General features: G+C 41.9%; 1 protein-coding gene across 2 annotated transcripts in view; it reads left to right on the top strand.

Moving 5' to 3' along the window:
• The first annotated feature begins 9,010 nt into the window (after window positions 1–9,010).
• The window catches only part of sf3b3 (splicing factor 3b, subunit 3), a 54,055-nt gene continuing 45,943 nt past the window's right edge, over window positions 9,011–17,122 (top strand). The window contains exons 1-3 of one of the 2 annotated variants that reach the window (XM_068049776.1): window positions 9,011–9,127; window positions 13,177–13,314; window positions 15,871–16,026. In XM_068049776.1, the coding sequence (XP_067905877.1) occupies window positions 13,245–13,314; window positions 15,871–16,026 (226 nt within the window). In that variant the 5' untranslated portion in view covers window positions 9,011–9,127; window positions 13,177–13,244. Of the gene's footprint in view, window positions 9,128–9,184; window positions 9,308–13,176; window positions 13,315–15,870; window positions 16,027–17,122 lie in introns of those variants that run through there. The other variant, XM_068049777.1, reaches the window with a different exon arrangement.

Genomic DNA, 17,122 nt, shown 5'->3' with positions numbered 1-17,122 from the left:
GTAGGTGTGCGATATCCTGTCAAAAGCCTTCTCCCGGTCCAAGCTGATGAGACAGGTGTTCACCCCCTGTCCTGCACATAGGTGATCGTATCCCTGAGTAGTGCGAGGCTATCAGAGATCTTCCTGCCAGGTACAGTACAGGTCTGATCAGGTGAATTACCAATTCCAGAACAGACTTGACCCGACCTTTTACTATTTATGTTTTACAAACAGACTGTTTTCAAACTTCCTCCACCCACTGAAAAAAATGTCTTAAACCCAATAATTTATGAAAATGGAACCACTTCACCGTGCATTTTTGCAGATTGTTTCAAGATTCAATGTAACATTCAAAATTAATAATTTTTCTGGTGTAACCTCCAAAGCAGAATTTAAGCTTTACATGTTTATATTTTGTATTGCATAAGTTAAGCTTGAAAGCAGGACATTTGTGACCCATGTTTTACAAATCTTGCTGACTCTGGAATTCCGGAATGCTTCAAACGTTTAAGTTTGAATTTGTGTTTTGAATTTATGTCTTATATCAACAATATTTACCTGGATAATTATGTGATGTAACCTTCTAGTTGAAATAAATATATCAGTGATAGTGCTTTAGCTCTAAAGTTAAAGTCACCTCTCTGGAGTGAACTTTACCAATTCTCTTTCCCATTACTTTGCAAGCTACTGAATAACAACTCTCAGCAATGTTTCAACATGCACATTGTGCTATTGAATCCCCTATTGGAGGAAGGTCTGCATTTCAATTAGGTTTGCCATTATTCGGACTGCACACCTAGGTTTTAAGAAAGCTTTCTATAATTTTTTAATTATAAAAACTGGATGAAAAAGATTTGGTGTTTAATCAAAAGGAAAGAACCTGCATTTGTAAACAGCCTCTCAGGACATCTCAAAATGCTTTATAATCAATGTAGTACTTTTGAAGTGTAGTCACAGTTGTAATGTTGGGAAAGCTTTATGTTTGACCCTATCAGGTACTGAATTGACAATCTCACTCAAAGTGGACAAAGGAAAATGCCGTACTGGTGTAATAGTGCTATTGTGAGGGAGATGCTGAGACACATGGTTGGGAGAAGAATGCTTTGCATCTTATCATGCTGAACCTGACTTGGGAGTACGCTGATGCTAGTGTGGTTCAAATGGAAAGTGTTCCAATCCCCAGTATTAACATTGTCATTAACTGGCTTCCATTGTTAATATTTTTTGAGGACTTGTGTTTAAAAGACAGTGGAAAATACCTAAGGAGATGCTGGACTTGTTTTTTTCTAAAAAGGGTCACTGGAAAAACACTTGGGACTTTGTTTAAAAACAAACACTTACTGGAAGTCACCTGTCTTAAGCTAAGTAAGCAGCAGGTGCCTTGCTGGCTATTGAAGTTGTTTACAGAGAAGTCACATTCCTATATTTATGGTGGTCAGGAGATTTGATTGTTTTTGGATTGTTTGGAGTGCAGTTGGTGTGTATCTTGCTAAAAGAGAAGTCACCCAACTCATCCTGTTCCACCTCTTTGAAAAGCCTTATGAGAATCCAGTGTGATAGCTAAACCCACTGGCGCAGTACTTTTCCCGAAAAGCCTACAAGATTACCCCTCAACGTCTCCTGAGCAGAACTGCTCCAGAAAGATCCCAGTGACAGCCGCCTATGTGTACTCAGACACCAGGCTGAAAGTCACCTAGAACATTTCATATCTTCTTTTTTCCTTCAAGAATTAACAATTATTTGGCAAAAGAATTATTTTTTGTAAAGTTGATCTCTACAGAGAAAGTCTTCATTTTTCTTTAACCGGTGTGGGTATGTGCATGTGTGTTGGGTTATTTAGAAGGGAATATATTTATACTTGCATATTTCAACCTGTGTGTTAATAAGCTTTGCATCTTTATTGAATAAGTCTTGTTTTATAATAAATTAATAATTTTGTTGTTTATTAAAGAAACCCGGTTGGTGAATTTATATTCTGAAAAGGATAGATAAAAGTATATAATTGGCCATATCCATAACAGGTTAAAATATTGTCATGCTGGGTCCCCACCTGCCAAGAATGAGGCATATTAATTTCACTATATGGACATTAAATTTCAAATTGTTGCTGGGAAGAAGAGAAGGCCTGTTACAAGGGCTGCCAGACTTGGATAGAGGAAATTTGCATACCAATAGGGACAGGAGAGGTTACTTCCCTTATCCAATGAAACTCACAATGGACTTTGAGCACCAGACATTGAAGGTGAGGGAGCTCAAATTTCAGGATGACTGCTGGGATAGCCGAATCCACAAACAGATGTGGTCAGACCAGCTGGTCACGTTACTAGCCTGCTTGGCAACCTGGTTTTTCTGAATTGTACAAACATTTTGAACTGAGAAAGACTGTTTGCTCCTGGACTGAGAAGATCGCTCCTGTCTGCTCCCATCTCTTTCTCACAAGCCTCTGAATCCACTAAAGACACATGAATCCCAAGAGAGAAAAGTCTCCTACGGTGAACAGGTTTAAGAAGAATACTGGGCCCCAGTATGTTGCCCCAGAAAAGCAAGATCTACCTACAACCAAGGACTCTACAGCGAGCTCGAAGAACAGTAACAAAAACTCTTCAGATATAGCCTCAAACTTTTCCACTTTATCTTTCTTCTCTTTTCTGTCTCTATTTGCATGTGTGTATCGTATATGCATGCTAGCGTGGGCGCGTCATGTATCCGTAGGCGTCAACCGAATTAGACTTTTAAGTTCAAGTTTAATAAATTTCAACCTTTCTTCTTTAAACCTAAGAAAACCTGTTTGTGCTCATTTCTTTGCCTTATAATTGGAAAGCGGTGAACAAGGATTCACCAAGGGGGAGCTAAAACACAGTGTTACGGTAAGACCAGGTGAAGGCTGAGAGGAACCCCTGGACACCTTTCTCACTTGGTCGTAATAATATTTTAAAATATATGTTGTGACCAGTGGAGTAGTGGGACTCGAGGGAGATAGTGCACTCCTCCAACATCAGTCGTAACAACATACATTAACATTTTAAAAAAAGCAACATCAGTCTACACAATTATGCTGTCTGGAGCTTGTAAGGAAAGGGTTAATCAGATTTTCCTGAAGTCTGCTAATGTTATACTGCGATTGATTTCTCTTTAAATTATGATAGTAACCTTTAGCCTTTGCCTGTTAAGCAGATAAGTTTAAGTACCACTGGGCTATTAAGCCAAACTAACCTTAAGGAAATGACCAGTTTAGTTCCTTCAATAACTCTAATTAAAAGACATGCCAGGGTAAACTGATCCATATATTTCAGAAAAACATTAATCAGTTGATAACAAATTCAGAAAAACAGTTCTGCAAAGGAAATAATTTGGGTTAACTGGTACCAAAGGGTACTGAATTAAAGTCAGATTTACAATTAAAAGTGGAATAGCAATTCTAAGTAACAATAGTTGAGCTATCTATAAGATAACGAAGTAGGGGAGTTGCACCAATCTATGGAAAAATAACTCATTAAAACTAAAGTTATTGATAGATAACGCATTTAAATTCTCCATGATCTGGGTTCGGTTCTGGGTACTGCCTATGCGGAGTTTGCAAGTTCTCCCTGTGACCGTGTGGGTTTTCGCCGGGTGCTCCGGTTTCCTCCCACAGCCGAAGACTTGCAGGTTGATAGGTAAATTGGCCATTGTAAATTTCCCCTAGTGTAGGTAGGTGGTAGGAGAATGGTGGGAATGTGTTAGGGAATATGGGATTAATGTAGGATTAGTATAAGTGGGTGGTTGTTGGTTGGCACAGACTCGGTGGGCCGAAGGGCCTGTTTCGGCGCTGTATCTCTCTATGACTCTATATATGGAATTGTCATTATATATTTACGTAATGCATTGAGTTGTGTGTAATGCCACATAGAGGGAGTAAGAGAAATGTATAAAAATTGAATGTCTGTACAAGTATGTAAATTTATAGAGGTCTAAGGGACTGAGCTTAGTTTGGATCCCCCAAGGAATCATCATTAACCCTGGTTGCATTACCTTTTAAATGTATGTTTAATTACTATCATGTGTAGCGTATACTTAATAAATGTATGACATCTGATAATATATAAAATCCTTATTAATTTAAGGAGTAAATTATGAAGGAGTATCCCTAACCTCTAACAATTTTGGCATCAGGTCATCTTCCTTAGCTGGTCAAGAGACAAAGCTTGCTTGCTTTTTCTCAACGATAGACAAATCCTTATGCAGATTAAGCTTGTTATGCAGAAGTTATGTCCAAGCAGTTGTTGGTTCAAGATTCAGAACTCTTTTGCATGGAACTGGACAGCTCTGTCCAGGACCTAGCTGTGATGTGGCTTTCTGTCAAAAAGGGAAGTTGATTGCAGGGATGAGGCCTCTGTACTACAGTGGTCTAACACTGAGAATGGTGGAGGAAGAGTCAGCCTCATGGTACACAAACCTCTCATGAGTACCTGAATTAAGCAACCAGAGTCAGTGATAACCAACCCTGGTACTTGCTACTTGACTTGGATAAAACAACAACTTGTATCTGTATAGCACCTTCTCCAGCCCCACAACCGTCCGAGATATCTGCACTCCTCCAATTCTGGACTCTCCAGCATCCCTGATTTTAATCACTCCATCAGCTGTCAAGGACCTAAGCTCTGGAATTCCCTCCCCAAATCTCTCCGCCTCGCTATCTCCTTTCTTCCTTTAAGATACTCCTTAAAACCTACCTCTTTAATCAAGCTTCTGGCCATCTGCCCTAATATCTCCTTATGTGGCTCAGGGTCAAAGTTTGTTTGATAACACTCCTGTGAAGTGCCTTGGTGCTATATAAATGCAAGTTGTTGTTGGTCACTGTTAGCTAGGTGTTACCTTACCATTGGATTATTGATTAATTCAGGCTCATCACTCAGCACTAAATCTTGCATTGTCTGTACTTATTAGTTCAAGAAATATTGCTCCGGAAAACTGCCCCATATACATGCAAGGAATTTGTTGCTTTTGGGACTTGAGTTGTTTTGCTTCCTCCAGTCCATGAGAAAATTAAAGTCTGTTACAATAACCAGGCTCGTTTTGCAACAGGCTCTCTGATCTCCACTTTTATGCAACCCACCACTTTATCACTGCAAATGGCATCCTGTAAACAATTCCTGCCAAAGTCTTGCATCCTTTTCAATTCCACAGTTCTACCCATCTCGTTTCTACTGTCTGCTCACCCTTACTGATAACCACCCGTCTTTCTAATGCTGTAATAATGTCTCTCCCCTATGTTGCTCCTCCTCTCCCTTTTCCAATTGCCCTGTCCTTTCTAAAGACCTTATAAACTGGAATATTTATCTCCCAGTCATGTCCAGCTGCATTTATGTTTCTGATCCACTTTTTAAAAAATTTCTTATGTTACATATTGTCACATGAGCTTTGTTTTTATTGAAAGCTAAGAATTTTGTGTGCTTTTACAAAATAAGAAAAAGGATTTTTTTCTGTGAACTCTGAAACTGTGAATGCTGAAACTTGGTGTTTGAACTGAGTGCACAGATTGCAAGGCACCTGCTTCCAAAAAGCTCAACAGGGAAATGACAGGAAGATTTATGACTGTCACATGACTTGATTGTGGGGTTTTAGTTTCAGTTTTGCAGTGTGAAAAGACCAGGGAGCTGGAAGCGGTGAGCTGGCTGGAACCTGTGTTTGCAGACCAGAGAAAAGACCTACTCTCTGGAAAAAGGTTTGCCTCTCATAGAAAGAAATTCTACAATTGAGGTGGTGGCTGTGATCTGAAAAATACCCATGAAAAGAGGAGTTGCTGCTTTCTGTGGAGAAAGGCTCCTTTGCTGAGAGGAAGCCCTGCAAATTCCTATTGCTTCCAGACTCTGATAAATCTCTGCCGTAGGAGTGATTCCTGTTGCTTTTTATGTTTTGGGAGATCCTGAAAGCTCAAGAAAGCTTCTATTGCTAGACTGCTATTTCAAAACCCAAGTAGAACTGTTGCTACATCCTTTGCTGAAAGATCTGTGTGACACCTGCTGCAGACAAAGTGGCATGAATGCCTACCCATCACAGACTGTTCATCAACCTCGCCTGGGGAGACTTTGAGTGGCATCCGACTATTCAACTCTGGGACACCTCACCAACCAGAAATATCCTACCAGAACGTTACAACCCAGTTATTTTTATTATTTCTAAGAAACAGTTGTAATCTGAAAACATCCTTTTACAACCAGTTAACTTTTTAATGTCTGTCTATGTGCAAGAGGGTTAGGAAGAATAAGAAGTTATTAAATCTTTTCATATATAGATTTATATTGTTTAAGATTCAGTTCATTAATAAATAGTTTAAAGAAAACAGGTTTGTTGTGCTTTATTCTGGGGGATAAATAAAGTGTTTAATTTGGCTATTTTCTAGTACGTGAGAAGCTTTTCTAATATGCTGTGGCCTGTGGAGTAGTGGGACTCAATTAACAGTGCATTACTCCTGCCTTGGTCATAACAATATATTAATGTACCAAGCTTTTAATTTACAATAGATCCTATTCTGCAATTATATCATTTTTTTCACACATTTTAAAAAGGAGTATTTTAAGTTAAACTTTTGTTGTATTTTTATTGGTTATTTTATTAGTTCCTGCATTTTTTCCAGAACCTTTAGTATTTATATTATCCTTAACACTATTGATGACCTGGTCTTTGCTCTCATCCCTTTTTAAAATCTTTAGACTTTTTTTTCTGCCTGAACCCTCCCCTTCTTTGTTAGTTTGAAGTCCTTTCTACAGCCCTATTTATCCTTTCAGCAAAGACCTTGGTCTCATCCTGAGTCACAAGCTGCCCTTCCCAGCGGTACAGCTCCTCTCAATCCCAGCACAGAAATGGAACCCCTTTTTCCCGCACCAATACTTTAGCCACATGTTAACTTTCCAAATCTGTTTGTCCCTATGCCAATTTGCATAGAGAGACAGTGCCATAGTGGTAATGGGCTAGTAATCCAGAGACCCATGCTAATGCCCTGGGACACGAGTTCAAATCCCACCATGGCAGCTGGTGGAATTTAAATTCAATTAATTAATAAAAATCTGGAATTGTAAGCTAGTGTCCGAAATGGTGCTATGAAACTATCATCAATTGTCGTAAAATCTCATCTGGTTCACTAATGTCCTTTAGGGCAGGAAATCTGTCGTACTTACCTGGTCTGGCCTAGATGTGACTCCAGATCCACAGCAATGTGGTTGACTCTTAACTTCCCTCTGAAATGGCCTAGCAAGCCACTCAGTTATCAAAGTCAATTAGGGATGGGCAACAAATCCTAGCCTTGCCAGTGATGCCCACATGTCATGAAAGAATATTAAAAAAATGTGGCTCAGGTATCAATCCTGAGATTATTACCCTTGAGGTCCTGCCTTTCAATTTAGCTCCTATCTCCTGGACCTCCTCCCTGTTCTTTCCCATGTAATTTGTCTTGACATGAACACCAATAACTGGATCCTCCCCTTCCCTTTCCAAATTCCTTAGACAGCTGAAATCACAGCCACCAATGGTGAAGTGATGAAAATCATGGATGTTTAGGAGTTCAGAATTCAAGGAGGACAAATCTCACCGACGGTTATGGGGCTGGAGGAGACTACAGAGACAGAGAGGGGCTAGACCATGGAGTGATTTGAAAAGAAGGATGAGAATTCTAAAATCAAGGCTTTGCTTAATGGCAAGCACAGGGATGATGCGTGAATGGGACTTGATGTAAATAAGGACATGGGCAGCAGATTTTCGGATGACTTGAATGTGGGAGGCCAGCCAGGAATGCATTGAAATAGGGAAGTCTAGAGTAACAAAGACATGGATGAGGGTTTCAGCAGCAGATGAGCTGAAGCAGGGATGGAGCCGGGCAATGTTATGGAGGTGGAAATTGACGGTCTTAGTGATGGAGCAAATATTTGGTCGGAAGCTCATCTCAGGGTCAAATATGTCACCTAGATTGAGAACAGTCTGCCAGCCTCAGACAGTTGCCAGTGGAGTCTGTGGCGAGGGAACAGAGTTTGTAGCAGGAACTGAAGACAATGGCTTCGGTTTTCCCAATACTTAATTGGAGGAAATTTATTTTTGCCAAATGCAGGATATGGTACAAGCTGTCTGATAACTTAGAGAAAGTAGTGTGGGGGGGAGGGGGGATGTTGAGAGAGGTTATGGTGAGATGGAGCTGGGTGTCATCAGCATACTTATAGAAACTGATGCTGTGTTTTAGGATGATGTGCTGTAAAACATCCCATGGCACTATCGAATAAGAGCTGGAGATTTCTCCCTGGTGTCCAGGCCAATATTTATCTCTCAAGCGACATCACTAAACCAGATTATCTCACCATTATCTCATTGCTGTTTGTATGACCTTGCTCAGCACCATTAGGCTGCTACATTTCCTAGGTTACAACAATAACTACACTTCAAAAGTACTTTGGTTGTATAACACTTTTGACGTCTTGAGGTCACGAAAAGTCCCATATAATTGTAAGTCTTTTTTTCTTGCTTTTTCTTTAGCCACCTAGGCACCATGCTCTGGAATTCCCAACCCAAACCCCTTTCATTCTGGAAGAACCTCCTTAAAAGCCACTTCTTTGGCCAGTCTTTTTCATCACCCCTAATGGCTCCATTTTTTTTAATATTAAGCCTTTTGGGGCATTTTTCTCCATTAAAGGTTCTAAAATGTTGTGCAAGTTGTGTTGATGTAATTTCAAATCAAAATAAGTTCAACTACGTTTTAAGATGAGCCTATTACTGAAAGGTATTAAAATGTGTTCACAGATCTTGTGCTTGTTAGACAATTCTGGATAAAACAATCCATGTTGTCTGTCTGCACAACAAGAAGCACATAGAGGCCTGGGGCATTGCCAGTGGAAATGTCTAAACAGGTGCCTGAAAAAATGTTATTCAACAGTCAGTCTTTTAATGGTGTTCATATTTGGAAAACTGGTTACTCGATATAATTTGTTCATATTTGATTTCGAGTGTCTTGACTGATCCAGCTTACGATACGCATGCGCGTTCTAATTCAGGCCCGTGCTGGCCACCTCTCCTTTCACTGAGGACCCCATACTGTCGGCGGGCTGGGAGCTGCGGGCCAGCGAGCGAAGAGGAATGAAGCGTGCAATCTGAGTGAATATTAGCGGCATCCTGCGTCCCATTGCAGGTACCGCGGCCTTTACTGACTCTGGGGGCTCCAGCGACGCCAAATATTTCAGTATTGCCGACCGATGGCTCCCAGTCGGTGCACTGTGGCGGTCTGTTTGTGTCGTGCGGTGGCGGGCAGGCTTTTGGGCCTAGGCAGCAGCGTGAGCAGAACATCCTGCGCATTGTGCTAAAGTGGGAGGTCAGTGAGGCCTCTCGCAGGGGTTAGGGGTGCATGTTAGACTTCCAGAAGCGCAAATACTGTTGCCGGTTGCACTTTTAAAAATTTGTTCATAAACGGGGGTGACCGCGGCCCTGCGCATGCGCCTCCACATTCAGCTGATCATGTTAAATCTCGACTTTGGTTTTGGAATTGAGTTTTTGCAATAAAATTACAAGCTGAGGCCTCCGGTCAACGTACGTGAGCAGAATCAGGATCAGAAATGTAAGACGGAACTGCGGCCTCAGTTTGTTGGAAAACTTCATCCAACCCACAGGTTTCACCACTAGCTCTACGTCCTGTGCCAGCTTCCTAATCATGAAAACTTTTAGTGGATGTGGGCTCGTGAAAGTGGTTTCTGTTAATCATTACGAGCCATAATCATTTCTTAAATATGGCTGAAAAATAATTTTCTGCCTCAGTTGGACCTGTTGTTTCACTTCCTCCTGCTCCTGGCCCTTGCAAAGAAGTTGAGTTACCCCATTAGTTGTAGGGCAGGAAAGTTTGGGGTCTGTATGTTAACGTTGTGTTTCCACTGTTAACCTGGTTGATTATCCGGAAATAGACTTGAGTAGGAATGGTAACTCCTTTCTTGCCAGATTTGCCTCTGGCTGCCCCTGTGGGACAGAGCAAGACCAAATTTAAGTTTTTGGATTGGTGCTGTTTGAGTTTGGATTTTTGAAGCACTGGAAGCTGTAAGCAGACTGTTGCCAGAAGGTTTGTAGGTAAGTGATTGTTGGGATAAGGGATCTGGATTTAGCAGTATGGGCACTGGGGTCAGAGGTCAATCTCCTTGAATTCAAACTAAAATGGCATTAATATTGGAACATAAATGAAAGCAGGAATAGGCCTTTTGGCCCTTCAAGCCTGCTCCGTCATTCAACAAGATCATGGCAGATCTACCTCAACTCCAACTTTCTGTGCTCCCCATATCCCTTATTTCTGAGTACCCAAAAATCTATCGCTGCATTTGCTGACAATGCAACCACTAGATGGCGCTATACAAGCACCTGCGCAAATGCAGCCTGTTCCACTGAAACATCACTGATGTTCAGACAGCTACCAGGATTAAAGTTGGCGCTGCTCAATTTATCACAGAAAAACAACTTCAACCTATGACAGCACACAGTGGACATGTTTGATACATGGAGAACATTGCGCTGTTTACAATCTCATCAGAAGGACAGCACCTCTGACGGTGCTGCACACCCTCCGTAATTCTGTGAGGTTTCAGTGCCATCCTGCTCTCTGGCCGCTCACTTCCTGCTTTTCCCCTTCACCCCCCAAAATCCCATTGTCCAGCCATTTCCCTCCTCTCGGTCACTTGCTCCTACATTGCCCCGTTACCCCCTCGTGCCCCGCTTTGCTTTTTCGGGCAGAGCGAATGGCTGAGAGGAGGGAAGCGGCTGGCGGCCTAGAGCTGGTGTCTGGGGGGCGGTGGAGGGAGCAGGGAGCGAGCGGCCAGAGAACGGGATGGTTGTGGGGGGTGGGGAGCGAGTGGCCGGAGAGCGGGTCGTGTGGGGGGGGGGGGGTTCAGGGAGTGAGCGGCCGGAGAGGTGGTGGGGTGGGGAGCGAGTGGCCGAGGAGGGAGAGCGTTTTTCTGTGCGTGCTCTATTCAGTGTTTTCCTGCGCAAGTGCCAGTTAGTCATGGCAAGGCAAGACGTAGACTGCGCATGTACAGCATCTCGGAGCGCAGGAGACCGTTTGCACATGTGCGCAGCTTGGTGCGCTCTGACGTCAGCGGGTCGCTGCGTTGTCAGGAGTCACTTTGAAATCTGTTGACCTCTGTCTTGAATATACTTAATCACTGAGCATCCGCAGCTCTCTCGAATAGAGAATTGCAAAGAGTCACAACTCACTGCGTGAAGAAATGTCTCCTTATCTCAGTCCTAAATGGCCGACATCTTATTCTGAGACTGTGACCCTGTGTTCTAGATTCCTCAGCCAGGGGCAACGTTTTCTCAGCATCTACCCTGTCAAGGCGCTTATGAATTTTATATGTTTCAAATAGATCATCTCTTCTAAATTCTGGGGAATATTCTGCTTCAATGAAACTTGTCTTCGTGTGAGATATAGGATCTCATCTCATTTATTTATATTACCAGTTGAAGGTCAGAATAGAACAATGGATTTGTTGGAGACTTGTAGCACATTGTATAAATAGCACAAATTGTGACCTTTATGCTGCAGATTAGTAACAGTGGGCGGCGCAGTGGTTAGCACCGCAGCCTCACAGCTCCAGCGACACGGGTTCAATTCTGGGTACTGCCTGTGCGGAGTTTGCAAGTTCTCCCTGTGACCGCGTGGGTTTCCGCCAGGTGCTCCAGTTTCTTCCCACAGCCAAAGACTTGCAGGTTGATAGGTAAATTAGCTATTGTAAATTGCCCCTAGTGTAGGTAGGTGGTAGGAGAATTGAGGGAAAGTGGGGATGTGGTCGGGATTAATGGAGGATTAGTATAAATGGGTGGTTGATGGTCGGCACAGACTCGGTGGGCCGAAGGGCCTGTTTCAGTGCTGTATCTCTCTATGACAGTGTAAAAGTGATGCAGATTCCCTTGCATGTTAACACAAAGGAATTTTAGACTTTCTGTGCTGAAGGGATTTTAATGGAATAGCAGAACTGTTGTAAATGGAAGTCTTCCATTAAAAGTTGTGACTGTAATGGATAATGCACCTGACTTGCCAAACAAGATATGTTGTAGCTACCAGGTTGTCTCTTGACACACATGCAATGAGTGCATTTTGCAATTACCATGGATGCGGAATTATGTTTGAACATGGATTTGTGAATCCCGATTGAGACACACTAAGTGGACGCTACATTTCGCTGTGGAGGCTTTTATTCAGGTAGCCTTTAATACCCATTTATGTAGAGTGTTTTGGCACCTGCAGATCAGAGAATTTTGTTAGCTTGTCTGGTTGATGTGCAGCTGTAATTGTTTTATTCAAGAGTTAGTTTGGTTTGGTAACTATCATTTGTTTTTCTTTGGTATATGTTCAATTGTTTGACCTTGTTGCATATCTGTCCTTCCTTTCTGATGGCGTCAGATATGCAATGTCCCACTGCGTCTGCTTTGTTTTGGCTCACTCTTTTGCTTGTGTGCATGCTCTCCTTTTTATCCATTATGCCAGAAATGCTTACCCCTGGTAAACTGTACTGAAGCATGTTTCAAAGCCCCAGCTTTTGGTTCTCTGACAATCTCACTTGCAGGACACAGTGCCTGGTGATTGTGTCTTGAGCTGGGGAACTTGATAGTTGAGAGATTTTAAATTTAGGAACTTGAATCTTGCTGCTTGACGATATGGAGTGGCAGTTTACTAACCTTTTATATTCAGGTCGATTGTTGCACCCCGTTTATTACTCTGACTGTGATCAGCCAATTCAGCATAGCCATAACACTTCAAACTCAAAGTACTGCAAAGAGCAACAGTCATTGCTTCAGAATACAGAGTTGAATGTAGAAATTCATTCATTTTTGTGGTGCTGGCGTACTTTCCATCCTTCCTATTTTAGTATGGTGTTTTAAAGTGATTTTTTTTTTACTGTTCCCAAATGGGGAATTACGGTGACATGCAGTTTTATAAACTAAATATGTGCAGCATTGAGAGTCTGTTGTGCATTGAATTTATGGCTGGAGAACCATTTTGCTGTCTTGTCCGTTGATTGCAAAAATATGCACCAGCTGATCGATAAGCATGTGTTTGAGGACTGACAGCAAATTTTGAAAAGGGATCACAGCAGGCAAGTATCCTAATTGCCTTTTGGCTCTGTATTGTTAAGTCTCAGTTGATTTCATGATCTCCAGCATTTATATGGTTGCTCAGTTCAATTTTTTCCCTTTTCTTTGCAGCCAATCTTTTAAGCGCTGGGAGTTGGATGTGACCTTTTATACTTGGTGATAACAGAAATAGTGCAATCATGTTTTTGTATAACCTGACCCTTCAGAGAGCAACTGGCATATCGCATGCCATTCATGGAAACTTTTCAGGTGAGGATCTGTAAATGAGCTGCTTTCGTTCGGCTTCTGCTGTTACTCCGTTCAAGTTATCTTGTGAAACTAAAGTCCATGCAGAATTGCATTTTTTTCCTTCCAGTTTTCTTTTGTCGTTTTTTGCAGGCACTGCATTGACTCATGCAAGGAAATGGCTCAATGGGTGGTGGCAGACCTCAGGAGTTCACTCTTAGCCTAATCAGTTAAGTCAATATGATCACTTGGACTGGCATGATGGACCACAATGGTCTTTTCCGGTCCTGCCCTTTCCACTGTTGTAAGAAATGTGGCAGCTACTTTGCACACAGCAAATTCCCAACAGCAGCAGTGAGATAATGACCAGCTATCTCTTTTAGTGATGTTTTTTGAGGGAGAAATACTGGCTAGGACACCAAGAAGCGCTCCTCTGCCCTTTGATTAATGCCGTGGGGTGTTTTGCATCAACCTGAGAGGACAGACAAGGCCTTGGTTTAATGTCTCATCCAAAACACTGCTGCACCACTGCATCACACTCTCAGTGCTGCAACAAAGTGTTAGGCTAGATTATGTGCTTAAGTCTCTGGAGTGGAACTTGAACCAGAGGCTTCTGACTTAAGCGAGAATGCTACCTTGAGCCAAGACTGACTCCTATTACTTTGACATGGCCACATCTACTCTGTCTATCAGTTTAGAGTTTTCTGAAAATGTGGGCATTTTTTTGCAGTTCTTCATAATGGTCCTGTGCATCTGTTAAGCGATTCATACACCGTGTGCTTGGTAGATATTGACGGTTTATGCTTGCTGACTAATTTGGGATAACCTCTTCAAACAGATGGGATAGGCTCTTTTAGCATGTTTCCATTTTATTAGAAAGTAAAGGTAATGCTCAGGGAAATTGCTTTCTTTGTAAAGGACTCTTTTCCCCACACGTAGAAAAAGAAATGCCATTTAGTGCATTATCATTTTTGCAGTTTCTTTACAGTGCACTCCATTCTCTGGTACCGCTCTGGAGATAGTGATACACAGGCCAGAGTAACTCTGAAGGGAAGGGGAGCCGAAAACACTACAGTCCTTTAAAAAAAAATCATAGTTTGAAATGTAAAATTATCGTGCAATACAGTCACTAGTAGTAGCCTAGGCATGGTTTTACAACCAGGTCCCTTGATGCAGAGCTTGATACATGCATAGGGAAAGCAGCTCCCACCTTTGGCCGACTTGCGAAATATGCACGGGGTAACACCAAGCTAGGACCAAGCTGATGGTTTATAAGGCCTGCGTTCTCAGCACCTTGCTATATGGCTGTGAAACATGGGTGATTTACAGCTGCCAGGTAAAGATGGTCAATAAATTCCATCTTCGCTGTCAGTGGCACATTATGGGTATATGCTGGCAAGAGAAAATCACAAATGTGGCAGTCCTCTCAAAGATAGAGCTTCCAAGTGTGTTGGCAGTAATCAAACAGAGGTGGATTTCGTGGATCGGACATGTCTGCAGGGTGGAAGATGGTCGCAACTCCATGGACCTTCTGTATGGTGAGGTAGCCAGGGCCAGACGACCGGTGGGGCGTCCAAAGCTCCGCTTCAAGGACACTTGCGAGCGCGACATGAAAGCCTATATCGCACTTGGGAGTTACTAGCTGGTGAAAGAGGGAAATGGCATCACATCCTGTGGGCAGGTGTGGTAGAACCTGCCTCTCAAGGATTGGTCTTAACAGCCATCAACAAAGGTGCACCAAAAGAAGACACCCCACCTAAATAGATGGTTTGCTGTATGTCCATTATCTTTCATAAATGGAAGGATGCCAACCAACCGTCCGCAGTTACTTGAATCATGAGCAGGAGGCCACTTGGCCTATCGTATCTTAGAAAGAACTATCCAATTATTCTCTGTCCTTTCCCCATAGCCGTGCAAATTGTTCCTCTTCAAGTATTTAGCTAATTCTCTCTTGAAGGCTATTGAATCATCATAAATTAAACGGTGCATTCTAAATCGTAACAACTCATTGCATATAAAAAGTCTTCATCCCATTGGTTCTTTCGCCAGTAATTTAAAATCTGTTCTCTGATTAACAACCCTCCTGCCAGTGGAAACAGTAGGTAGGGAGAAGCTATTGAAACGGTGATAATGAACACCTCTATTAAATCTCCTGGTAATCTTCTCTAAAGAGAACAATCCTATCTTCTCTAGTCTCTCCACAATACTGAAGTCTCTCATCCCTGGTACTATTCTAGTAAACCTCCTCTGTGTCCTCTCCAAGGCCTTCACGTTCTTCCTAAAGTGTAGTGCGCAGAATTGGACACACTATTCCAGCTGAGGCCTAACCAGTGATGTATAAAGTTTTAACATAGCTCCTTTGCTTCTGTACTTTATATACCACTTGTGATTTATACAAAAACTGATTCGAGCACTGTTAATCATTTGCCATTCAGTGCAGTCATTATCCCGGTGGATTATTTTGCAAAACCATCCAGCCTGTTGTAAATCCGCCATTAGTTTTAATGGCAACTTTATGGAATGCAAGTGTCATTATGGTTTGGAATGTCATCCTGACTGATACTTATGTGTTTATTGTAGGTACCAAAATGCAGGAGATAGTTGTTTCCAGGGGAAAGATTTTGGAGTTGCTCCGCCCAGATGCAAATACTGGGAAGGTGCATACATTGCTGACGGTAGAGGCCTTTGGGATAATTCGTTCTCTAATGGCCTTCCGGTTAACTGGAGGAACCAAAGGTAGGAATCTTTATAAACTTGGGTTTACCTGTACTGTGGAAGTGTTAGTTTTTTCAGCAAGTTAAAATTGCCCCATCCACTTCCAACTTTTTCCCTGCTCTTAAAATGGCCCTAGAGTACAGTTCCATGGGCGCCTGCAGCCCTCCAGTGCCTCCTGCAAGTGGCCATTCTTTACATGCAAGCCGAGACAGTAAATGGCATCAGGCTATTTAACCATGAATGGCATCGCAGCTGAGCCTGATCCTATTCTCAACTGCATACATATACATTTTTTTCAACTTAGGCTCCTACTTTATCAGAAGCAAAAATTCTAGTTGGCTTTTAAAATATTTCTAATCCATGTTGGTGGAGGCCAGATGTCGTGTCTCAGTGGGTGCTATAGTTGTGATCAATTAATTCAGAACAGCTTCAAGGGGTTGAATCAGGTCCCTACTGGTCTTGTGTGGCTTATGACTATATGTCTGCAGTGACTTTAGCCATTATTGTGTAGTGGATTAATGTTCTGTGCACAAGAGCGTGTCCTCCAGTGGCTGGTTCTGGTGAACTGCAATTTCATTATTTAATTGTGACTTCTTGCATTTGCAATTACTCAAACAGAAGCAACTGTTTGAGATTGGATTTCTAATCGCTTTTGACTGATTATTAAAAAGGGGCACTGAGATGGTTCTGCTTTGGGAGCATCCATGAAAATGTTTTAAAACTTTTGAATGCTATCAAATCATTTAAAATTATGGGGGCTGGGGAGTGGTGATGGAAATTGAAGTAAACAAAAATTGGGTGTTTTCTCATTTAACTGCAGGCTGGATACCAGTCTGAATTAATTCGGTCTGTTAACTTGTTAATTTCTAGACAATACATTTTTAGTTGTTTAATGTACTAAATAGAAAATCCTTAATTCAAAATGTTGTAATTACAGTTGTTACAGTACAAAGTCTTAGAAATATTCACAAAAGTGGATAGTATTGTTAGAGTCCCTCTTGTGGTGACATATTTTAATAATTAAACTTGGCCCTTATTTAGCTTGCTTCTTCGTATTCCAGTAGCCATTCTGAATATCCTGCTAGTCGCAGGCTCTGCACTCTATCCTACAGTATTT

This window comes from Heterodontus francisci, chromosome 17 (assembly GCF_036365525.1).
Source record: "Heterodontus francisci isolate sHetFra1 chromosome 17, sHetFra1.hap1, whole genome shotgun sequence".
NCBI classification, from domain to species: Eukaryota; Metazoa; Chordata; class Chondrichthyes; order Heterodontiformes; family Heterodontidae; genus Heterodontus; species Heterodontus francisci.
This window is presented reverse-complemented; position numbering and strand designations above follow the sequence as displayed.